Raw genomic sequence first — 26,883 nt, 5'->3', positions numbered from 1 at the left:
ATTAGTACCAGAATATACATTCTAAAACAGAGTTGATTGCTACACATTAATTGTTGTTACTGAGTTTCCAAAATTGTCATACAGGATGCCACAGAAACAAATAAAGTTGCTTTCATGACCTGAAGAATTTTGGAACCGAATGACCAGGCTTTCTGAGGTGCTCTGCATCCCCTGTACTCATAAATACCCGAGGCAAATAAATAAGGGAAGAAAACCACTGACAATTCTAAACTGTAATCATGCAGAAATCTATAAATAAAATGGACATCAAGGACAGATGAGGGTTTTCAAAAGCACCTTTATAATTGAGGTGCACAGCTCCCAGGAGACTGACACTACAAAATCACAGGGATGCTTTCAAAAATCATACCCTGCAGAGTTCAATTTTCACCCTTAATCTGCTTTCAAATTTTAACAGCTAATTCTGGTGAGGCAGCTATGAACTGCAACTTTCCGTCAGGAAGGATGTTTTGTTATTACAACTCTTTTTTACAGTATACTTAGGAAAAAGAGTACATGCATTTATGTGAGCATATAATCCCTTCATTTACTTGATTTGTACTTACACACACCCCTTTCTACAATTAAAAAAAAAAATAAAATCAGGTAACTACTTATAAAAAATTCCTTGACAGGGCAAAATTCCAAACAAGATAAGGTGGTTTTAAACAGGTTCACATCACACCATTTTCTTATCTTTGTAGAGATTTCATTTTTAAGGTTCAGTGAGCAGACATTGAGTTGTTTTGTCATTTAAAGAGCTGGCCCTTTAGTGCATTGCCGCTTACTGAGTAAAAGATTTGGTAAAAAACAATGTGCAGGTTCCAAAGAGTCACATGTCAAATCTAAATAAATTATACTGAGTTCATTCCCCAGCTATTCAAAATAACTGATTCATTTTAATTCTATGCTTCTCAACGTCCAGAACAATCATGTTCCTGTCTACAGTGAGGATTCCTAGTCACTATTCCAAAATAAAACCATCAAAACAAATATACTAAATTTAAGTGAGAATTACATTCTGTGAATTTTAATGAGGTAAGATTTTATCCTACTAAATGGAAGATATTTTACTTGTCGGCAAACAAGAAAACTCGTGAAATGTTTGACCACTCACTAGACACAAGCATAGCTATCTTTCGCAATCTTCCCTCCAGCTGTTTTGCACCAGACCCATGGCTCTGCCAGCCCAGGGGAGGTACGCACAAGGGACAGCACTGTGGCTGGGACTGGAGAGAGACTTCCACAGTCCAGAGACTGGCACACAAATAGTTCACAAGCAGCAGAATTGATGCGGCACAGTTCTTCCAAATTTATCAACAGCAATAATCCTAATTTTTCCCCCGTATACTCAGCAAAATTTCCATTATCATCAGTGGGGTCTGCCTCTCACCACGTGGCTGCTGTAAGTAGATCGCTGGTCACATTGCTAATATTAATTTTTATACATTCTTTTGTTCAGCGTTATTTGGAACAAAACTCATGGAAGTTAAAAACTAAATAATATTTAAAAAGCAAGGATACATCTTTTGTCATTTTTCTTTAACCTGGAGATCTAAACAATCTAAAAAGTCTTGGAAAACAGAGACTAGTGTCCTGGTATAATACAATGGATTGCTGTCCTGAAGTTACTGCTTTAGCAATATTTCCCTAGTAGTAATTATATTCAACTCATTTCACAGGTGAAAGCATGTTGTATAGACAGATTGGATCATTTCGAGGCTATTGTCTATGTATCTATCTAAAATTTAGGACAAGTTCACAAAGAATTACAAAGTGTTATGTTTCCCTTTGAAGCTATGGAAGTGTTTAGATATTAAATCAAACCTGTTAATTAAAAATCTTCTATGTTTGGAGCCCGGCAGGTCTTTTCCTGGAAGGCCGTGAATTGAAATCAAGGTCAGATTGTTGAACTTCAGATGCGGACTGTAGAAAGAAAAACAAAATGCCACAGTTCAACCAGTGTAAGTTTGATGAGGCTCCGTTTGGTACAGGCATAATGCGAGTGCATTTCAATGTAGGGTTATACACAGTGTTAACAGCTTAGCTTCCCAGACCATCACTATGACTTTCGAGCTGTACAGCATCCAGCACAATATTGTCTCAGTCCTGACAGAGATATTTAGACTATATCGTGTAACTAACAAGCTCTGCTCCTAAGACCTCAAGGCAGGACTTACCTTCCATGACTACAAAAGGTATTGTAAGACTACTGAGTCTTTGCTCAAACACCCTTCCTGTTCATAGCTCACCTTCTGTAAGCTGCAGGAAAGGAAAAAAGGATTCCTGACAACTGGTAATTTGTCTGCTTCCCGCAACAGGTCTACTGAAATTAAGAGGGCGTATCAAAGGAACAGTATAGATTTTAATTCCATATTCAGGAGGATGCAGAAAGTAATTCCTTTACACAGGCCAGGTACAAAGTGTTTTGTCATTTTGCTAAGATACATGTGTCTTCGGACACAAAAAGAAGAATACTTTCCACCGTAGTTTCATTAACGCCAGCGTGTGGGGGGGGAACAAGACTGACAGTATGTTGAAATAAATGTGATCTGACATTTAAAAACAAATAAATATTATGAGTGATTAAGCCTTCTAATCTTCAAGGCTTTCTGTAAGTTAAGTATGGATTGATGCAAATGGTACAAAGGAATCAGAATGTTTTTTATCAACCAATGTTAATTTGTTATTCATACGTTTAAAAAATATATTCAAACAAAGTTAAAGGTCATACTTAAACCAAGGAATTTCAAGGTTATGGCTGCCCCTCTCAAAATGCATATTAATAGTTTAATTCTGGATTATGGATTATCTATGGTAAATCTCCATGCATACTCAGGCCGAGTGCAATGTAATAAATAACCTTAATGTAACAGAGTGCATATATTTATAGAGATTATGGGCCTGATTCTCATTTAAATTAAGGTCACTCTGCAGAGGTGGGTGTAAATAGAATTTGCTCTTCATTTATGGCCACATTATGCTGGCTGAGTGATACAAAGTGGTCTTCATGTAAATGAGAGTTAGCCCAATACATTAAGCTGAATTTAAAGTGTACAGAATGCCATCTGCACTCATGGAGCACTCCTAGTGGGGTGCAAATGTGAACAATTACAGTAACTTTACACACCTAAATAGTATGACTGCTTGGCATTTAGTTTACATGTAATTATGAGGAAAATTACTACAACAGTACATAAACATCCTAGACATTCTCCTATCCTGCCTGACCTCATAGCAATGAAGTTTCTTTTCAGCTTAGAGCTGAAATCATCTCTGTACATGCTGCATGGCCTCTTGCCAATAGGTCTCCAAATCCAGGTGCTATAATAACATTACGTTTAAATTACATTAACAATATTTAGGATTAAAATGTTGCAAGCAAGCATCAGAAAAATGGCAGAATGAAGGTCCTAGGCAACATTAGTATGCCTCTTTTGCATGACTGCACTATGATGCACTTTATTGATCTGGTCACATACTATTTTCTTCTGCAGATGCCCTACCTCTATTTAGTCCATACACAGTCATCCAGTATTTCCATAGTCATATGGTATTTGTTCAGTTCTTCCCCATTGAGCGTGAGGCTTCAATTCAGACCTTTCACTCAGTACGATTTACTAACTAATGATTTACTTCTACCTCAGCGCTCCCATGGCATTCCCATATGCCCCAAACATTAATTCATGTTTCCCATTCATTAATCTTGTAGGCATCAAAATGTTGATTAGCATCTCCTTAGAATACTGTGATGAAATGAGTCATATCTTTGATTCCCATTTTACATTGAGAAAAATCAAGGCACAAAGAAAACTGGAATAAAGCTATCAAAAAAGCACGCTGATGTTGGAGACAGAACTGAAGAGACCCAGAGGCTGGTACCTGGCACTGCCCCGTGCTCAGAGTGTGGGCACACTGCCCTCCCGGGTCCAAGGAGCTGCAGAGCTCCGTGCACGATTTCCCGCAAATAATGGTCACATTTTCAAACAGAGGTAAAATTCCTCTTCAGCTAAGAATCAAGATTTGTTAAGTGTTTAAGCACAGGCTGGCATTTGTGAAAATTATCAGAATCTTTAAATAAAATGAGTAAAAAAACCTAGTATATTGTATTACAAAATCTTGATTTCAGAACTGTAGCTGGTATGCCTAACCTTAGGATTTTAAATATATAAACAGGCACTTAAATACAAGCCTGAAAACTACAGGCAAACTGTCAGTGCTTAGCCACGGCTACTGTCAGGCACTGGCACACAGAGTTACAGGGAGATAACAGGTTTGAGTATTTTGACCAGTGACTGTTACACACATTACCACACTCTGTATCATTCTCCCCTTTCCTCTACGTAGTATTATTATTTCTAGGCTAACAAAAGGATGGTTTATTTGTTATGGCTTTTGATTCCTCACTGCTGCCTAAAAGCTCTTAATAACTGAAAAACCACAAAGGCTCTGAGAAACAGGTAGTGCACGTTAGGAGAGTGAACATCTTACAGGCTTCTAATATGCCTAATATGAAGTAGGGTAAAAGCAGAGGTTCCCATTTGGTGAAAAAGTCTTCAAGTTAAGAGCCTGAACCAATGCAACATTAAACAAGTGCACCTGCATTTTAGAAGCAAATAATTCCAGCAGGGATTCATGTTGCTGTGGATACAAAGGGAAGAACAGCTCAAAGATACTGGTAAAGCAGGGAGGGATTAGAGTATCTAGGGAAATAAGTAAAAGGTATTGGGTTTCATTGCACAGTTCTAGAGGACAGCTACAAAAAAAAAGCCTAAACATCCTTGTCCTTGAAATAAAATAGGATTGCCAATTTACTGTGAGCATAATCAAAGGAACAAACAAAAAAAGTTTTAGTACATTATTATATATATTCTGGCATTTGTGAATCTGTTAGAATATTCCTTGCTAGTTTTTCTGGATTTTTTGCCTGATGTCTTGCTACGTTGGTTTTTTTTTTCTTGTGTGTGGTGTAATGATGGAGGCTTAGATGGTGGAAACTGCCTGAACAAATGATTTAATGAATTGCTTTCATTAAACCCCTCATTATCACAAATAAGTCAAATCACTTTTCTTACAAAAAATGAAGTAGTCTACATGAACCTAAGCATTTCAATTTATTTGAAACAAAGCATCATGCTTTTTTTTTTTCATTTTTCCAGTCATTTATAAAAACTAAAATTAAAAAAGGTGACAGAAGATAATGCTTTATCTGGCTACCAAAATTAGTAACTATGTGCACTATTCTCCTGTACGCATAATCTTTAAACAATAACTTTAGTATCTGGAAATATAACCCATCCAAAAGTAAAGTCCTAATTATACTGTGTCCTCAACTCTGCTGCACGAGAGCACTTGTAAAAATGGCAGCTCTAGATCATTCTAAAAATGGTAACAAATAGTCTGTTTTCAGCACTAGATGCTGAAAACTTAGATGCGATAAATTCTTACATTAATGATACTTTGAAATTAGAGAAATCTCTGTTCTGCAACAAAAAAAGGAACCTTAAGAATTTTGTGGGGAGGAAGTCCTCAACTCTGCTGCACGAGAGCACTTGTAAAAATGGCAGCTCTAGATCATTCTAAAAATGGTAACAAATAGTCTGTTTTCAGCACTAGATGCTGAAAACTTAGATGCGATAAATTCTTACATTAATGATACTTTGAAATTAGAGAAATCTCTGTTCTGCAACAAAAAAAGGAACCTTAAGAATTTTGTGGGGAGGAAGGAGCCCAGAATGAGAGATGACAAAAAAAAAGGAGGCCCAGCAGGCAATAACCTGGTGTTCAAGGCACAGAAACTCAAAGTGCCCAAGTATAAGTCTCACTGTAAAAGGCGGATATAGACAGTAGCCTCCTCTTCCCAAACAGTGTAACAATTTATCCGATTTTTTTCAATTTTTCCGGAGTGGGGCTTTTTTTTTTTTTTTTTAAGGAAAGATCAGCACCCCGAACATTTCAAGAACAAAGTAATCGGAACGTGACTTGGGAATAGACTTCTCCAAAAGGAAAAGATTTTCTAACAAATTTTCCAGCTCTACACAAAACTACAAATAGAAACGCTCATCTTAACAAAAGTTGCTAATATTAATAATAACACAGAAAACCCCACCCATTCATATTTTCACTAAAGGATAAATATGTTACTTAGCGCTACAGACTTTCTTTGAGTAATCTTTACGAGTAATGTGTTTTCATTTTGCCACTATACTAAATTGCTTTTGTTTGCTTGGACAAAGCCCATTGCTTTCGCTGGCAGAGCTGTAAAAGCCTTTACCCTTCTCTCCACTTCCTTCCACTCTCTGGGCAGCTGTATTTGACTCGGACAAGTAAGAATCAACACAAAATCAAGTACGAAGATATGTGAAAACATAGCAAAACTGTTTCCCTGTATGATGCTGCATGAGGCCATTCTAGTAGTACGAAGGCTCTGCAACTGATCCGACAACACTTGGTTATTAAGCTTTTAGTAAGAGTCAGTAACAGAAGCAGCAGAAAGGGTTTATTGTTTGTATCAACAATTACCAAAAGTGTCTGTTCTCAAGAACCTTATGTAAGTGCATCAATTACACACCTCAGAACAGGATTTCAGCTTAACTGCTGACCAACAGATGTCCATCTAGAAGTTATCCCTCTTTAATTACGAGTAAACAAAGATAAGCCAGTTCTCCATTGGATCAACCTTAGGAAAAAGTGTTAAGATTGTGAATGAATTTGCTCAATGAAAGAAGGGATAACAATAAAGTCTTTACTGGGACACTTTTCAATGCAAGGGTCAAGAAAGGGGTTTTCCATATATTCGTTTGTCCTATAAACTGCGCCCATGATGACTCTTCCTCCCAAGACCAGCGATAGATGTATCAAGGACACCACCAACTGAAATAAAAAGATAAGTGAATCTAATTGTCAGTAGCTTACATGTAATTTGACTGCCACTTTTGACACCAGGGGATAGATAAGTCAGTTGCTTACTTCAGTGGGAGAATTCACATCTTTTTCTTCCCAGAACACAACTATTTCCATTCCAAGATAGGCCACAACACTGATGAAATTCACCATCCTTTTTAATTTCAGAAAACACTCTTCTAAATTGTTCAGAACAGAGATTAAAATCTGATTTTGATTTAAAAAAAAGATGTAATTTCTTTAAAAAGCAAAAGAACTGATTAAAATCTGATTTTGATTTAAAAAAAATTCAAGATGTAATTTCTTTAAAAAGCAAAAGAGACGCTTTTTTTAAATGACACCTCAGCAAAATATTTCGTCATGTCCCAATTACTTCCTCCTGATATCAAAACAACATTCTCCCTTCAAAAACTTACTTTTTGATGGAACAGTGCTTTTTATTGAAGTACTGTTTTTTCAGAAACTTCCCACCAGGTTTACTGGTGATTAATTTTATCAGATGCTGTATTCCAAAGAAGAGCAGCCTATAAAGCCCAGGACATGAAAGCCACTGCTATCACCACTTTTGACATCTTAGCAAGAATCCATTAAAAAACTAAGTAATGTTTACTTTGACCTTTGACTAACACCCTTCAAGGATGCTGCGAGTGTTCCTCTCTCCCCAGCTGGCAGCTCTTCCCCATTGGGTCTCTCTCCAAACTTTGAACTTGATGGTTTGAGTTCCTCTCTCCCCAGCTGGCAGCTCTTCCTCATTGGGTCTTCTACGCAGGATTTGGAGGCACCTCCTTGGTGTGGAAGTCTAGTGCCCACTATCACAAGACCAAAAAAAACCCCACCAAACCCCACAAACTTTCCATAAACTTTACAAACACCATTTTGAAGATAACTACATTTTTTGCCCCCACTATGCCTACTGGAAGATGCTCTCTTTTCCACAGTGATAATTCTCTCTAACTTCTGGCCCATATTTGTTAGGTGCCAATTTATATCTACTTGAACTGGATAAGGACATCAATCACAAATAGTTGGGGGTTTTTTCATGTTTAAGATAGGCTTATTTTTGCAAAGCTTCTGTTGCCCCTGGAATTGTCACTTTACCTCCTTTTGTTCAACAAGTATTTTCTGCTTCCTTCTCTGCTCTCACTAAAACCTGCGTCCCCTCTCTGACCCTAGCTCATGTGGCGTCCCTCCCCTGTAGCGGTCAACACTTCTTCAACAACCCATCTCAAAAGCTGTTCCTCTGCAGTTAAATTTTTACTCTCCTGCTAGGGTAGATCAATTAGTCCTCTCACTTTTTTTCCTTTAAGCGGTTAGTCCTACATTCCCTTCCATCTTGTAATTTTAATGCTTGTCTCTCTTTTGTCCTCTGTGCTGACCCTTTTCCTAGACAATATAATTAAAAACATTAGCAACTCTTACTCTGCTGCATTTCAATTCTTTTATTAATTTCTTTTTTTTACATCACGTTTTACATCACCCCACGATCTTGATTTCTCCCTGAACGTTACCAAACATGTATTTTTCCAGCTTCTTCTTTCAAACTCCCATCCATATCATAACTCATTTTTCTGAAACAACTCAGCCACCCTTCCGTCGCTGTCACTGCTTTTATCCCTTCTAACCACCTCTCATTTCCCAGCAACTGTTTTTGCTTTCCTCACCTATGTCAACTCTGCTTTCCCTATTCTTTTTTGCACCATTCTTTTCTAGTGATTGTGGCTCTTTACTGTAATTCAGTTGAGTCTTTTTGCCTTTGTTAGTCTAATTCTTTTCCACACTTTGCTTCTCAACCCATATTGACCTTTGCCATTTTACCACTAAGCTCTTCTCCCTCCCTTAACCACCTCTCATTAAGGTTTCTTCTCAGAAGTCTCTTTGACTTTGCATCTTGACAGTACTTGCAAGGTGTATACCAGGCTTTGAACATGCATATCAATTAACACATGTAACATACAAATGCTGGAGTACAGCATTTAAGAGAAAACTTCTAACACAACTTAAAACTAAGTCTTAAGTACTTGCTTATTTACATATTTGCCTATTTACTCCTTTAGTGTAATATCACTTCAGGCTCAAATGTGAACTGCCTTAACATTCTGCACTGAGAAACACTGCGAGCATAAACTGATTTTTTGTTGCAAAGTACAAACCTAATTATGACTCATCTGACAACCCAGCTACAGATTTTTTAGGAGGCTCTTTCAAAAACTATAGTATTCACTCAAGATCGGTGATGTTTCCAGGATCTAGCTTATTAAAATCAGCATGGCAAAGTCCTTACGGTACGAATTGTTATGTGACAGAACAGGAAAAATCTAAAGAGCTCTTTCCTTGGCCCATACAAAATACATAGCTGAATCAGACACATCCATATACTTATGTGGGAACATCCATAGCTACAAAGTTTACAAGATTAGCACCACCATCCCAAATGTAAGTTGGCTTTGAATTTGACCAAATGAAAGTACCATCCAACCACTGCTTTAGCGAGAGCATTTCCTTACTAAAATTTCGATTTCCATTCCATAAATGTTTCAGCATTTCATCCTGTTCAAAGTATAAAACAGGGCAATTATTTTTCTAGACAGAAAATGAGGGATATCTGATGATGGCCTTGGTAGTTACAGTCTCTAGCTGTTTAAATCTAATCACCTGGCAGATTCAAAATCACAATTGAGAGACATCAACACCATTTCCACAAATAAAGATACCATAAATTGGGCAGTAAAACTAGAGTGTGGTTGAAATTTTGTTGTTTTGTCTGCTCCTCTGTGAATGTTTCAGTGAATAACATACAGTGCAAATTCCAGCTTGTTAATAGGACATTTTTAATATTATTGGCCAACCACCCATGTTAAAACTAAGGGGGGGGGGTTGTGTGTGTTTATGGCTGTCTACTTACCAGACTCCAATTTTCCGTATTATTGCAGAGGAGATTAATATTCTGACTCTGTGATGTTGCTTGGTGCAGATTTGGCAAAGCTGCCTTCACAGAGATGAAAAAGCATGCACCCTAGAAAAGCCCACGGATGTCAAAAGACAGACTTCCCTTGAATTTGAAAGACTTGAGATTTGTACCAACGGTTTTGTCCTAGCTTATGGCCAAGGACCATACATTCTCCTCCTGACAGCAAGAGCACGCAGAAAGAGAAGATACTCATAAAAGTTGCATGTTCTGAGGCACCACCCCAGTGCCATGTCCTCTTGACAGAAAGCTGGCAGCACAAGGAGGACAGGGACATGGCTGGTGGAGGAGTCAGCTGGGCCAAAATTCCTGATCTCAAACATCTGCATGTAGCAGCTGCAGATCTGGGCCTCGTAGCACCTCCAGCCCTGGCAACCTGATGAGCACAGCTGCCTTGCTGATATTGCATCCCTTAACGCAAAACAGCTCTGAGAGGTGCAGCACCACAAAGCCATGTAATGCCCATCTCTTCACCAGGGCAACATGATACTTCAACAGCTCCTTCCCAAATGGCCCATGTCCTGTAGCTCACATGAAACTGAAATTATGCCTGATTAATGCAGAGCTGCTACCGACCACCACACTCTTAGGGAAACAAACCAAACAACATGATGTGTTACAATTCACACCACAATGCAGTGTGGTAACGTGGGTACTGGAAGCAATTGAGCTACAGCACCGTGGAACTCCATCTAACCTAACCAACTCGCATTAGAAGTTTGGCAAATCTAGGTAACACAGCATGCAGTAAAGATTCACCATCTCATTACTATATCTTACATACTCCCAACTCTCATTTCAATGTAAACTGCATTCAGACTCGTCTCCTTCCTGGGATGTGAAGGGTAATCACAGCAATCCAGAAAAGGAACCTTAAAATTTCAGCTCATCAAGCATTCAGAAAAAACAAGCAAGTACCTTCAAACAGTGATCTTCATTTGTCACAACCCTCACTCTGCCCATTAGAGAACATACATATATACATATGAACAGGAATCAAATCTACAGTAATCACTAGAGGGAAGGATCACAACCTAACAAGCCAACTAATTTTTTTCTCCACTGTAGTAGTCTGAACAGTCTTCTGTGCTTCAAAACCAACCCATAGGCAGTTTATAGACTGCTTTGAAGAACTCAGTAGTTACACCTCCCCAAGAGCTCTGGGAAACAAACTGCAAACAAAGAAAAATAAATATGAACAGAAGAGAAAGTACACCTCCTCCATCGCTTTAGCAGAGAACTGGAAAACCTAAATGCAGTGTTTGCACTTGGAATGCTTCTTTATTTGCTTTGAACTGCATTGATCTGAGAGCTACCAGATGCTTCAGGTAGTCAGGTTACCAAGCTCTGTGCAGAGCTGCTGAAACAGCCATGCTAATGTCATACTTAGTCACCAGGAGAGGTATGATAAATACAAAATATAATTCTATAAAAATTCTTGTGACTCATTTCAATTTTGAAACAGGCCTTTCATGAGAAAACTACTATTTCCAAGGTAAGTTTTGACATGCAACAAGAAGTTAGAGTATTCATATCTAAAGAGTAACAACAGAAAATCTACAGATACTTACAAATTTAAAGTGTGAAAGAATAGTTTGGGCTCAGACAAATGTTTGCATGTGTTTAAAGGGCAAGTACTTAAAGTTGAAATAATCTTACTTAAAACTGAAAACTGTCTCTAAAGCAAGAATATAACTATAAAATAACCACATATGAATGCTAATTGAGTATCATTTTTTGGCAGAGGCATGTCAAACGGCTGCTAGGAAGGCTGATCTTGACCCATATCCTCTCCCCTAGTTTATGTCTGGTATCAGTCACTGACAGCGTTCATTGTGATCCTGACTGCGCAACAACGCGAGATATGACCTATCTTATTTATCTCTGTCACAACTTGATCTCTATTCACCAGAAATGATGGAAAGCAACAATGTCTGAAGGACGCAGGCCCGGTGACACTGAACACATGGTCGACTACAACATTGTTCTGGATTTGCCTTGGTATGAAAAAAAGGCAGTCAAAAGGAAGCACATGTATATCAATTCATGTGGCAAAGATAGATAGTATAAAACAATGAAGATCACTAAACCATTCATTACATGTTAGCCCTGTGATCAGCAAGTAAGCACTAACTATTTAATTAGTCAACTAATTAGTGACAGGCAACATGGAAGGCTTCAGATGTTCTCAGACAAATGCAAAGATAAAAAGCCTAATTAAACAGCAAGCATTATGCTAACTATTGCCAAACAGGACAGATGTGCAGGATATTGTATAATACTGTGCTGCCAGATAACGGCAGTTGTAGCTGTTCTGTCAGAAAACATGTTTTAAAAATCCCTGCCATTTCTAAGCTAATCTTAGATACCTTTAACTCACAAAGGGAGAAACTGTCCCACAGACAAAAACTCCCAGATTTACTGTGTTAGAATCTAATTCTACTTTAAGAAAAAAGTTCAGGGCTTTGACAAAAATATACTTCAATCCATTTGCTTTTTAAATGCAATAATTATTTTAATGCACTCAAATGGAAAGGGAAATATACTTCACAACATTTTCATACAAAATATTGTGATCTTAGCCACCATTCATTTCATTGCTATTTTGTGTAGCACATTATGTATATTTCCATCATCCTCAGAGAATAAGTCATTGTTTACACCAGAGGTTGGATTAAGGAGGTTTTCAAAATCATGGATTAAAAAGGGTTTTCCCTATAATCAGAAGACAATAACGCTTTCCACAGCTATATGCAAAGAGGTGGATAAAAAGCTAATTGGCTCACTACAGTGGAACCAATGACAAGATACTGCTGTGAGCAAGCTTTTTGCATTCTTGCAGCCAAACTTCAATCACCTGCTGTCAGGGCATACTAGTTAGCATGCTGTTTGGTGAATCATCCACCAGAATAAACTGAAAATGCTATTTTTTTTACTTGTATGTTCTTCTGGCCTAATGCTGCTGCCATGACCATCATTCTTACATTATCAAAGAAAACAAGAAGAAACAAAAAAAATCCTGCCCTCCTGGTAAATTAGTATTTAGCAATGAGCTTATTTCTTAAAGCATCTCAGTACTTGGGAATATGAAAAGATTAAAATGCTGGGCTGTAGCTTACATACATTTAGGAGAACACTGGAACTATCCCCAATTCTAGCTGTTCACACTTTTTAAAATAAATCATTGAACTGCAGTTGGTATTTCTCCTGCTGAACCTCACCTCCAAGAATCCTATTTGCAGAACTCTGAACCGAACCCATTACTCCTTTTCTCATATTCATAGGTACTGATAATCTGTACTCACAGAAACAGATTTACACTGGCAAACAATTTTCAGATACAATTTTCATTGAATACTTGCAAGTTGAATATTTAAAACAGTTTTTTCATTTATAAATTTAGTATACGCATACTTGATCTCAGTGGGGATGACAAAGTTTTTAAAACTTCCTTTAGTCTTAAATCAGACTCCTTTCTAGGGTCTTCATTCATGTAATTTGTCAATGTTAGTGGCTAAGAGTACTGCAAATGTAAGTGGGGGGCATACACATATTTACTGGAATGTCTGATAAAACTCTTGCAATTTTTTCTTTTTTTTTTCCCAAGACCAAGTCACTCAAGGGCAACTAAAAATAAATAAAAATTGTATTTTAGCTTAACCTCTCTTTGGAGTTTCTTTGACTTGATTCACTCTGACGCTGAAAGGGCTTTCTCCCCACATCCTACAACAAAGGGGAGGCAGGAGCGCCAGTCAGCACTAACAGTTTGGAGGGCAGAGAACAATAGAGGCTGAGACTCCGCGCTGCTGGGCTGAGCTGCTTTTTCACAAGGGGAGTATTTGTTCAGTTGCTACTTCTCCTTTAGGACTGGACATCGCTCAGAGTTTACACCACTTTAACAAACGGTCTGATGCTGCTGCAATTATATAAGCCTTGTCTTAGTGCTAGAGAGTGACCTCAGTCCTGGCTTTGTGCAAGGGGAAGCATATAATTGCACTGCCCAGGAGGAGCCTCATGCAGGAATTGTGGGAATCACAATTCCTTCCCTGCTTGCCATGCTCCTGCAGGGAAGTTAATTACTGCAGCAATTTATGATGCAACTCACTCCCCGCCTTCCACAGCATCTCAGCTCTGCTGCCCAGCTCGCTGCAGCTCCTCGCATCCGACAGCAGCAGCAGAGGCACAGCCTCCGGAGCTGCTTTTGCACCTGTACCTACTGACAGCCGTCTGGTGCATGAGAAGGGAGGCCAGGCTCTGCATTACTGCCAGCACTGCTGCCTCCATCGTTCCCCTGTTTCTTGAATAAAAAATGCATACGCATCTTAAAGAAAAGTAGCACTATAGCTGAAAACACGTCTGCATGTGACTACACTTCAAGAAAAAAAAAATCAGCAGGAGATATTTATTTGAATGGTGAAACATGAATAATGAGATCACCTTCACTGACCTAGCATTAGAGTAAGCACAACGGATGCAATTCTCCAGGGATCAGAGCACCCCAAGCATTCAGAAGCACTTCCCCTACTGGCAGGTCATTCCGTATACTCATTTGCAGCATTTCTGCACTGCCCTTTGAAATAACGGGCACCGATTTGGGTGCACCAGTGCTCTGACCTCTGTGACAATCTCCGTTTCCAGAAACTCCAACCGCAAGGTAACGAGCCACAGCGAAAGACTGAAGCAGCATTTTGTAAGGTAACAGTTCACAGCACACAGTCCCCCTTTGCAGCATGGTTCGGGTGGATAAGAAGCGGTACCCACGGCTGCTGCACGGCACTGCTGGAAGAGCAACAACACTGAACTTCCCCAGGAGCACTCTGCCGCGGCGGACATGCTGCGAACTGCAGTGCCGCTGCCCCAGCACAATGGGAGCGAGAGGCAGCCTGCTGCAGCTCTCAAGTGAGGAGAGGTAATTCTCATGATTATTTTCTCTGTTCAATGAAAAATATATTTCTTCAGTCTCAAACGAGTTGAAAACACTTGTAAAATCTAGTTCTAATAATTGTTATGTAGGTAAGTGAATTACATTTGTGCGTTTCCATGGTGACTGATAATGTAAAATAATTAAGTATGAAGAATAATGAGGAGAAAACTACTTCCTCTTTTTAAGGATTAGGGGCTTACAAATTGATTCAATCTAGCTATTTTTAGTGCATGTAACCTTTGCAAAGAATGTTAAAAAATTATGAGTAAATTAAACTAAATTGTATTAAAAGGCCTTCACATTGATCAAGAGACTTTATCTGCTGCTGATGTGAAAATTAAAAAAATAATCTTTCTTAAATTTGTACATATATTAATATAAACTCTGTGACATTTTGCACTAAGTGCTGACTGGTTGCTTTTTGCGTTCTCAGAGCAATACTTAATTTCTCTTACGTGGGAGCATTCCATTTGTGCAGCGCTGAAGACAAGCACTCTCTCCTACGTACAAGAAGGACATGTTCTGCAAGAACTCTTTGCTAGAATATGGTTCAAACAAAACTTCTGGCTGAAAAGTCTTCATTGAGGTATCTCAGAGAAGGATACCTATGAAGGATTGCCCTGCAGACACAATACTATCTGTATGTCCTGTTCACTGCAGAAAGACTTCGCTTCTGGCTGACAGACTTGGTTGGAGCGTGAATATGCTTTGTTTTTCCCTCACAGTATTTTATACTGAAAGCATAGTAATAAACAGCACAGGATGAATTACAAGAAAGTGGCTAATAGCTCTAAAGTACATTTTTAACTGAATTTTGAATGGAACGGAAAGCCTAAAAGGTGCTGAGAACAGGAGGATGAGAAGAAAATCATTTTACCCCGAGAGGGGATGCTGTACAGGAAGTCAGAAAGTAAGAAAAAAGAGCAAGAAGTGGGTATTTTTTCTTCACTGCTCTAGCAATATAACAACATCCATAAAGCACTTCAACATTTTCTTCTCTTGCCATATTGATATTTTAATTTGTGATGTTATTAATGATTGTTGTAGAAATAGAAACTTTGGCTTAACTGAAAAAATAGGCAAAATTTTCAATTCTCTGCCAACCATAAAAATGCCAGCCTCCCTTAGTTTTTGCAATGAACATTTTGTTGTAATAATTGCACAAAGAATTTGAATTTTATATTCATTTCTGCAAGTCTTTCAAGACATTTCTAGTACACGTTTAATCTATGAGGAAAACAACAATTGCATAAAAGGAACTGCATTGTCACACACACAGTCTGACTTCCTGATAGCCCTCTAAAACTGGTATGGAGCGGGTACTGGCATAGACGGTGCAAGCAGTGAGGTATCAGAGAGAGAGCACCCCTGTCCTAACTTTGGAAAGTCTGTAAAACAGCAGAACTTGTCCATAACTTTACTCTGGCTTAGACAGAGGAAGGTATAAGAACAGTTGCATACATCTATTCCCATTCTCAACCAGTTTATACAGTTTATTTACTCCGGTTTGGATAACTCAAAGTAACCACAGCAATTCGATTTGCAGTTTTACTGCTGAAAAATTCTTTAACGTATGCTGATGTCCTGTGTTCTTGGTGGGCCAGTGAGCAGGCTGTGGCTGCCGGAGAGCAGTGTCCTCTGCTAGACCTTTCCCACACCCACTCTAGGGTCTATAGCAAAAATGGCAGAAGGACCAGAAATGACAATTTCTTGGTTCCTGAACAATCCCAAACATCAAAAGCCTCATCAGAATCAAAAGGTATCAAAAGATGTTATCGAGAATCACAGTGAGATTACAACTCAACAAGCGTATGTCGTACGTTTCTGCACAGCCCTGAAAACACAGCATCACAACAAGGTAAGAGAAAGGAGGGATTCAGACAGTGATTTGTGATCCCACTGGGCACAACTAGCTTTAAAGATCAGTACTGCTTTGAAGCACACATGAAGGGCTATGGACTTAACCTCCACTTGCAGGATTTTTGTATAAGAACAACGGTCAAAGAGATTTTAAGTATGTGGAATTCTCATTTTCAGTGTGCCTTCACCTTGAGGATCTATGAGCAACTTTGTCAGCACTTTTGGGTTCCAGAGTCAGCCAGGATGCAAGCACCTATCTCTTTACATCCACAGACACTCAAACCTTTAACACCTAGTACTTGGACACAGACTTAAAGCACACTTGCAAGCCCCTTCAAACAAAAGGTAACATAGTCTTCTCAGTAAAGGAAATCAAATTAAAAACATACCAAAAAACCAGCGTTTCCAGAAAAGAGATTCCAACATCAGATGCACCAACCACCACAATTCTACTGTTGATAGACGCTTTAGATTCCAGTACCAGCTTTCGATTTATGTGGTTCAAAGAATAACTCAACTGTAAAAAAAAATATGTAAAATTACATAGAAATGCATTAAAAAAACCAGCAGAAGTCTGCTAAGAATCATTAAACCATCAGTAATGCATTACCTTGCATTCATACAAAACTTATTAGGGCTCACTGACATGACTAATACTACGATTTTTCTGTGCACAGCACAAGATAACACAATAGATAAACGGTACTAAAACGTTGAAATATGTGCATGTTTAATAGGTCACAGCAAATTAGCAGAGCTTAATGGTCTGGCTTCTCGTGGAAAAGATGCTATGGAGTCCTTGTAAGAGAGGAGAAAACACTGCCTCTTCTATAATTTACTACCATTTAGCTAACACCTGGGGAACATATATTTACATAATGTTAAGACTATTTTTATACCTTCTAGAGCAGTTTTTACTCTTGCTGTTTTATTTATGGAAATGGTTTTACTTTTAACTTAATTAGGAACTTACATCTTGAGTGTCTTTGTGTGTTTAATTGAAAACTCTCTTCCAAAATGACAGAATTAATGCTTTTTCTTAAATACAGAGCAGCTACACTGAAAGCCAGGCTGTCAAATGAGTAAACTAGTATCTCAACGTCACCGAGATCAATACTGTGGCCAAAAATCTTACTATGACATTTTTAATTACTAGCTTCTCAGATTCCATTCTTCTTAATGCATACACTGGTTAAGACAATAAACTCCATGTATTTTTTTTTTTTTAATTTGTGTCTCTAGGTCTCACCAGCCAACAGAGATTCCCAAAACAAATATGCAAGAAAGGGTCAAGAGATAATATTGCATTTGACAATTTTTTTTCTGCCCTGAAGTATATTTAGTTTTCAAATTTCTGATGAAAGACAGGAAAATACTTTCCATCTTGCAATACAACACACTTCACATTTTTCTTATTGCTTTGGGGTTGTATACATTCACATTTCACAGAATGCATAATTGCAGATTCATAAATGCACTCAAGAGACAAATAGAAAATTGAGCTACTTGTCAGACACTTCTGTATATTTCTGCTGCGTCACTTAGGCAGGAAGCAATCTAAGACTTCTAACAGGTTTTCCTCTATTACGAATAGGAGACAGAGGGTTAATAAAATTAAGTCCTCTAAATTCCTCCTATGAAATTACAGTAGAAATACATTCACTATATATTAGTTGACAGAATAACTCAATATATGAAGAATAAGTATTTTATTTTAAAGCTATGGTAATGACATTGGCCTTCTCAAGAAGTACATGGCACATTGAGATCCCCAAGAGATCTTTTATACCATGTCTTTGCAATGGTGGAGACCCACAGCCGAGATTTCAGCATAGCCTCACCACAGAAGGTGCAGAATTGTCTGTAAAACACACTACAGCGCCGTCCTATACCTTAAGGAAGGATTATAGACCAATTACTTGCAAACTGTCATCACTGTACAGCAAGTAATTTAAAATGTGTCAAAATTAAATGTCTTCTTTGGTCAAGTAACATGATTTTTTACTGCCAGATAAATGTTCTTCCGGTTGCAGTTCACCACAGTGCAATGATGACATCCAGTGGTGAGCCAGATTCATCTCAGGGACTGGACTTCACTAAGAAAATTCCAGATGTGTTAAAAAGTATACTGGCCCATGGTGGCTGCTTAACGAAGTCAAGTGTGTGAAATCCAGCACACGCCCGCAGTCTCACAGACAGCCCTGCACCAAGGAACGACTTGACTAGCCAGGGCTAAGCCACAGAACGACTGTAACGCCACCCAAATTGTTGTTCTATAAGTCATCTACAAGTCTCTACGAACAAGCCTAACGATCTAATCCAAAGCCAGTGCTTTTTAACATGGTTAAACACTTCTTACAGCAGGATTTGCCAGTAATAAGGGTTTTGATCATAAATGAAAATGTATCTATAACACTTCCACATTTCAGAAACTGAAAAAAACTTTTATATTTCATTGAAAATGTACATCACTGGAAGAGATCTTAAGAAGTGAGAAGAACCAAGGCCAATTATAAAAGGCATGCCCCACTGCTTAAAATAAAACTTGGACTATGTTTTTTTATAACATACTAAATGAATATGCCCCGACTACAATGTTTGACATAGTTCTGCAAGTGCTGACGCTTGCGGAGATCTCATGGTACCACAAATAGGCATTGAGAATACTGTGCTTAAGGCCCTAATCTTGGTATTCAAATTCCTTGGGTTTGTGAACTCTGCAGACAAGAACTCTGACAGGCTTTTTTTTGCTGCACACAGAGAGTTGCAACTCTCTAGAAAAGCAATGCCTTCTGGAGGAAAAATTGTTAGTGATGTTTTTGCAGAAACGTGGCTTTTAACAAAATTAATAAAATCGTAAAAAGAACACGAAGAGAAACTACTTGTAATGTACCTAATCAACCAAAATAACTAGACAGGAATGTCAGCAGCTAATAGGATAAACCCAATAGACCTTACAGCAATGCCAAGTTCAAACATCTCCTTCTACTGCAGTGCTGTGTTGGTTTTTTGTTGGATTTTTTTTTTTTTAAGTGTACTCCAACAATGAAATACAAAGCAGTAATACAATTTCCTAGGGAAGAGTTGTATCTAATTTATGAAATGGCTTCTGTATCAATGATACAAAGGCAGCATATGAGTAGAATATAACCGTTTTTGTTCACCACACAATGGCCCCAACACCAACAGCTGTCATGCTTCAGAAATCACCTTTCTAACAGCTAAGTACACTAAATGGCCCCAGGGAGTAAGGAATTAGGTGGATTGGTCCCATAATACCACCTTATTTTAACAGAATGTCAGGACAAATGACTACATATGTTCCCCAGAGGAGTAATCAGACATCATAATTGATAGGTCAATAGCAAACTAACTTGTTTATTTTGTATCCAATTTATTAAATAAAACAGCAATCATTAACTAATGTAAGGCAAAAAGCAGTAATTGCCATTGTTAGAAAAGGCACACATAGCTCAGAAAAAAGTATTTTCTTTGATTATCAAAAAGATTATTTTCCCTCCTTTCCACTCTGGTATCTGACAGCCTCTGCCAGGGCACCACCTGTCACATTGCTTCCACCTGGGAGGGCAGAGGGCCCTCTACGCCTTCAATTCCAACTGCTGACAAAGGTGGCCTTTCTTGATTAAACCATGGGGGATGTTTTTTCATGTGGACAGCCAGCGTCTAGAGGCCTTCAAACTTTACCTCCATTAAAAATGCTCCTGCTTTTCTCAGAATACTCCACTGAAAACACAAACCCTGCATGTAAATCATGTCTTTCACTTACGATCTCACAGCACAATATGTGCCAGAGTAGGGTTAATTTATAGCATTAAAAATTCACGCATCCTTCTACCCTAAGTAACCGATGGAAAAAGATACGTGAAATAATTATTTGTTTTTAGCAAACATGTTTGTATGCATTTTTTCCTTTGCACTTTCAAACCAGGTAAAGCATCATACATTCATTGTGCGTGCCTGGATCTCCCATCTGGGTAGCCACTCAGTTTGCATATTGCCTGGGAACATATTCATTGTACATTTACTCAACAATATACATTGGTGGTACAAACTCAGATGAAGAATATTTTGTAGCTCCTTTTAGTTCTCTTTTTACACATTGGACCCTGGGCTATTTGTAGGATTTCTAAAAATATTTTGTGTAATTGTTCTACAATAGGTCTAGTTTTATAGCACGTTACCTTCATTTAAACAGAAAAAAAGGAAACTGAGCACCCAAAAATGAAAAACCAAGTTGGACAAAGGATTTCAACTTTGACAGAAAAGGACCAGTGTGATGTTCTGAATTGGGTATTGGTAAATATATCCTAGTAAAACATCAGCAGCGTGTCAAAGAGCTGTTACACTCATCACTGGAACTCTTCATGCAAAGACTCTATAATGCAGCAGAATTTAGACTTGATTTTATTACACGCTGAGGACTTGGGCCTTATCCAGCTACACACTTAAGCGTTTGCTAAATTTTAAGTATGTTAAAGTGCCCCTGAATTCAGGGGGACTGCTCAGGGTACTACAAGATAAACGTGGGACTGACTCATTTGTTACTTACTCGGCATCTTCACACATCCCTCACTACTACAGGAAGTAACAGGGAACCACGCGGAGGGACCTTCCCAGCCCTGTCGTGGGGGATTCTACGCCTGCCTGCGATGCTTTTGTCTTAATTTAGCATTTGTTACTGAGAAGCCTGAGTGATAGTTACTGCTGTACAGGATCTACATAATTTGAACTCTGTTACTGTAAAAACCATCAGAAGGAGTAAAAATGATTAACAAACCTGTTCCTAGATAAGTGCTGAGGTCAGCAATAGTGGCAGGCAAACAAGAAGGTGAACAAACAGAGCTATTTTAATTTCAAGCTCCATTTGAATCACAAGAAAAAAGAAAAATCAATGTTTACCAAGGAGATATGAACAAAAATTATTGGAAAATGCATGCTTTTTCAGCCTGCATTATTTTTTTTTTTCTAAATACCAGCTACATTCCAAAAAGTCTCATTAGGAATGTCTGTAAACATGTTGTCAAAAGCTGTTTCCAAGCATTCACAGATTTAAACAAATACCAGAAATGGAAGGAAAACGAAAAAGAAAAAGAAATACAACCGTGATGAAGACTGCAGCCTGAATTTTGTTGTCTTTTTCAAAGAACCTTCTTTAGTAACTGTGGCTCTATAAAACCAGTTTGCACAGATAATACCTAGCCTTTATATAATATTTTTCATCCCTAGTCCTCAAAGGCCTTTATGAATGAAGTCAGTATTATTATACCAATCCTCATATGGGTAAATACTGATCTTCAGCTTCTGGAAAAACAGTCTATATATTCATGACCAATTTCTCTATCACAAGATATTCTTGGAAGGAGGTGAAAGCAGGTAGTAAATATAATTTTTTTTTGGGGGGGAGCAAGATTTAAAAAAAAAAATATACAAAAGTGTAGCAACATCTAGGAACTTCAGCCTGAAATACCTTCCAGGTATTACCAAGCTGGACTCCCAGCATAAATGTGGAAGGAAATACAGGAGGGGTTGGGCTGGATGGATCTCAATTCTGTATGTCAAATTTACATAAACCATCATAGGTCTATTACACTTGACATCAAGAACATAGACTGATTTACTCCCAGAGACGATCTGGCTGTGCCATCTAGGAACTTCAGCCTGAAATACCTTCCAGGTATTACCAAGCTGGACTCCCAGCATAAATGTGGAAGGAAATACAGGAGGGGTTGGGCTGGATGGATCTCAATTCTGTATGTCAAATTTACATAAACCATCATAGGTCTATTACACTTGACATCAAGAACATAGACTGATTTACTCCCAGAGACGATCTGGCTGTCCCCAAAGGCACAACAGCAAAACTGGAGCTGGCAATAATCATACAGTGTCTTATCGACGGAATGCCAAAAGATTGTCTCACTATCCTGCTCCTCAGAAGTCCTTGCTGTCCTGGTTTTGGCTGGGATAGAGTTAATTTTCTTCCTAGTAGCTGGTACAGCGCTGTGTTTTGGATTTAGTATGAGAACAATGTTGATAACACACCGATGTTTTAGTTGTTGCTGAGCTGTGCTTACACTAGTCAAAGACTTTTCAGCTTCTCATGCCCTGCCAGCGAGAAGCTGGGAGGGGGCACAGCCGGGACAGCTGACCCAAACTGGCCAAGGGGCTATTCCATACCATACAACGTCATGCTCAGTATGTAAACTGGGGGGAGTTGGACGGGGGGCGGCAACCGCTGCTCAAGAACTGGGTGGGCATCGGTCAGTGGGTGGTGAGCAATTGCATCGTGCATCACTTATTTTGTATATTTTTATCATTATTATTATTTTCACTTCCTTTTCTGTCCTATTAAACTATCTTTATCTCAACCCATGAATTTTACTTCCCCCCCCCGCCAATTCTCTCCCCCATCCCACTGGCAGGGGGGGAGTGAGCGCATGGCTGCGTGGTGTTTAGCTGCCTGCTGGGTTAAACCACAACACTTGCAAAGGACTGACCTCCATAAGTTCAAAGTCTGTACAACACAGAAACACGTACAGCCAGTCACTGGGTAAAGGACTCCTATGAGTACGCTTTGACTGTGCACAGTTTGCACAGAAACAACTGATCAAGAAAAAGAGCTAGCATTAAGTCTCTGGAAATAGCAACTGGAATGGACACTGAGCCAATTTGTAGAGGCAGATAAACCAATATCCACACTGCTCACCAGCAATGTTAGCTGATCCCAAAGTCTCATTGCAAACGCTACCACCAATAATCACTCAGTCATCTGACTACAAGAATGACCAATGCCTCCACCTTGCACACAAATCCAGCGTCTATAAAGGTTCACTGTGCTGACAGCAGCCCGGCAGACAGTACTTCTAATCGACAGCATTTCCCCCTCCCCAGTGGAAGCACGATTGATGCACTATGCATCAAACGCTGGATTGAATCCCTCCAAGCTGGTGACCACACACACATCCATGGAGCCCTGCCTGCCACATTCCTCTGGTGGATGCCATGCCCTGGCAGCACCGCCTGGCTCCCCACCACCACCAAGGTGCTGCTGAGAATGGCTGCTCAGGTGGCACCATCCTGCACTAAACCGCGCCCAGGGAGCACGACGCAGGCAGGCAAGCGATGCTAGGCTGCTGCAAGTGGGTGGCTGCAGACCCAGCCCTGCCGAGGAGGACAGGGATGGCGCTGAGCCCTCGCTGCCTGTGCTGCTTTGTGCCTGTCCACGTGGCGACAGGTCTGCTCTAGAGAGGCAGAGGTGCTTTGGGAAAGCTGTCATGGAAACCGTTCTGCTGGGGTACCTCTCTGGCACTCTTACTGGTTCTGGCAGTTGCAGTGAGGACCAGCAGCATCCTAGTGTACATTTTTGTGCCGCGCTCCGTGGCATTGGTGATTATCCAGCAACAGGGCTCCGCAGCGCAGGGGCTGGGCAGTTCAAGGAAGCAAACTTCCACTTGCTTTTTCCCTGCAGCCCCTCTGTGCTTCCTGATGGGGGTAAGAGCAGGTCTGCTCTCACTACGCAGCCCTGCTTCTCCACATACCAGCAGTATAAATAGTGCCAGCTCCTCTCAATAACATGCCTTCTCCCAGAGAATGCCATTCATCCGTGACAGGTTAACAGTCTTCTTGCCTTCTTGGCAAGGAAGGATAGCTATAGTTTCTATATTTCTACAATTTAGCATTTCAGCTTCTCCAGGCAAAACTGCAGGAAAGCCAAATATCCTCTAGATTTGCTGATGACTGTACCAACAATTCAATGGGTGGCAACTGCCCTGGAAACTGGGCACCCAGGAGCTCCTGCCTCATCACACTCTTGAAACAGCAACCCTGGAAAAGGATTGTAACCCATACCTTTAAAGCAGACAGATGCTTCAGCCTACTAAGACTGCCATGAAAATCTAATTGAGTAACATGAAAAAAACATGCCAAGCAATTTAGAAGTTGAAAACTACCAAAATTAATGGTTTGTACTAAACACATAGTTTATACAATAAATTTTGGTAACTCTCATCTTTAAACAGGTTATTTGAACAAATTTCCAAGACATCTGAACAACATTATTTGAATAGCCAACCTAGCTCTCATTGTTAGTCACGCAGTCCTCGATGTCTGAGCGTATCCTTTACCATGCACTTCCAGAAGGCAGAGAGAGAAGGTCCCAAGTCCAGGTCCAGCAAGTGGGGGCCTGCAGCTTGGTCCGTCACTACTCTGTGCCAAAATCAGAGTCATGGCGCCCTGCACTCCTGCACAGAGAAGGCTGGAGCCTGGAGGGTCGAAAGAGCATGCAAATGCTTCCCAAGTATCAGGGCTGACAGAGAACGCTTTAAATTCTGCTTTTAGTGGCATAATTATTAACACGCTATTAAGTCATTCCAACTAGGTAAGTAAGTAGACTCCAAATGACATAATTTAAACCAAAGCTCATTCTTTAATGACAATTTCACAAGAGAAGTTGAGATCTAACAGTCTGAACCAAAGCCATTAAAAATTAATGGAAAAACACTCATTTCTTCTAACTGGCTCTGAATGTAAATGCATACAGAAAATACTTTCCTACACTAGGGCCAGGGTCTGAGCAGCCAGCCAAAGACCATCATTTACTCAAACAATGTCTCCTTAACTTCTCGGGTTTATTTTACAGAGTTCTTGTGCCATCAGAGTACACATTGATTATACTACCTTCACACAGAATAAACAAAATAAAATAAAATTAGGAATTACCTATAAACAGCAAAATTATATGTAACTGAAAATACCGCTAGCATTTCCAGACATTAAATAATTTTCTTCCACAATAAACGAAAGGACTTCCTTAAGCTTTGATTTTAAGCAAGTCCTGCTTCACCTCTCTAGTCCAGCTCCAAAAGGCACTATGAAAAAAACTGAACATCCCTGATGAGATTTAACTGGAAAAACCTCTCAATGCTGGCTGGCTCAGGAAGGTTTCCCTCTGAGGACTTCTCTTGAGAGAAGACGCCACCACAACGCATCACAAGTACCCCAATACCCATACCAAAACAGGATTGTGTATGGAAAGGGAGAAGACAGAAGCATCTCTGTCCACTATACCTACTCTGCATACAGACTCATGGCAACAGAGGTAGCATTTTCTAAATGTACTGAATTCACTGAAAAATGTAAGAGATGTCTAAAATTCAAAGCGTTAAAAAATAAAATGTAAAAAAATCATCACATTTCATACTGAAAATAATGAACACAAGGTAACTAAATAACAGTACTAGGATACAAGGGGAGATTGATTTGCAGCTTACTATAGAGTCATATTTTAGTGACAACAGCTGTGGTTCTCCATTTTGTAATAGTGAACATTACTTTTCTGTGGAAAAAAAATCTATGCCTTCCTTACAAGCTGGAATTATGCTACTTCCAAAGTCAATCTACAAAATGCTTTGAAAAAGCTTTAAAATAAGTCTGACCTGTTTTTAAGCAGAAATGATTATTTTAGTTTGCTGCAAATGTCATTAACACCTGTATAGTACTGACACCATGCTTTCAAAATAAAGATAGGTCATCTTACTTTTAATTTCACACATGCACATAAGTGGTAAACATTCAGAGCATTTCTGTTAATGATGCCATCTGGTGCCTCCCATAATTGTGTAATATTCAGCCTTCCAAACAAGATGTAATGGCAGCAACACACAAAACCCACTGACATTTACAGTAAGAGAAATTTATTATCAGCCATCAGTTCAGAATGACTGTGTTTGCATGACTGCCGGTGCTATAAAATCATCACCTTTACCAATCAAGTGGAGGTACAATAAATAATGGATTTTAATCCACGCACATACTACAAAAGCATTAAAAATTCATTATTCAAACACAGTAGCATCTTAAGCAACAGTTACTTCTTTAAAAATTAATACTACTTTTCTGGTTAAATGAAAACTACACACACCAAGCCTTTGTTTGTAATACCAATGTGTTCATATACAAATTATAACATGTAGGAATGCTTCTGTTTTAACTTCGATACATGAATCTTGATATTTAAAAAGCAGGGAATTCTCTTGCCCATCCTACCTAGGCTCTCTTTGCTATATTTATTCTGTTATCTTAGTAGAGGCTTTTTTAAAAAAAAAAAATAAATCCATCAAAAACCTTTTGCATTTTAGCCACTTTCAGTACATTCCAGTGCCTCAACTGAATTCATGCAGAACTGAAACTGAGCCAAAGTGAAACCTCCTAC

General features: G+C 39.1%; 1 protein-coding gene across 1 annotated transcript in view; it reads right to left on the bottom strand.

Moving 5' to 3' along the window:
• Window positions 1–26,883, bottom strand: part of CFAP61 (cilia and flagella associated protein 61) — a 109,426-nt gene that overhangs the window by 38,207 nt on the left and 44,336 nt on the right. Inside the window, exons 16-17 of the mRNA XM_019474429.1 lie at window positions 17,042–17,169; window positions 1,828–1,926 (exon numbers count right to left, since the gene is read on the bottom strand). Of these exons, the coding sequence (XP_019329974.1) occupies window positions 1,828–1,926; window positions 17,042–17,169 (227 nt within the window). The remainder of the gene's footprint in view (window positions 1–1,827; window positions 1,927–17,041; window positions 17,170–26,883) is intronic.

Source organism: Aptenodytes forsteri, unplaced genomic scaffold (assembly GCF_000699145.1).
Source record: "Aptenodytes forsteri isolate BGI_AS27 unplaced genomic scaffold, ASM69914v1 Scaffold185, whole genome shotgun sequence".
Lineage (NCBI taxonomy): Eukaryota > Metazoa > Chordata > Aves > Sphenisciformes > Spheniscidae > Aptenodytes > Aptenodytes forsteri.
Note: the sequence above shows the minus strand (reverse complement) of the source record. Positions and strands in the feature narration are given on the sequence as shown.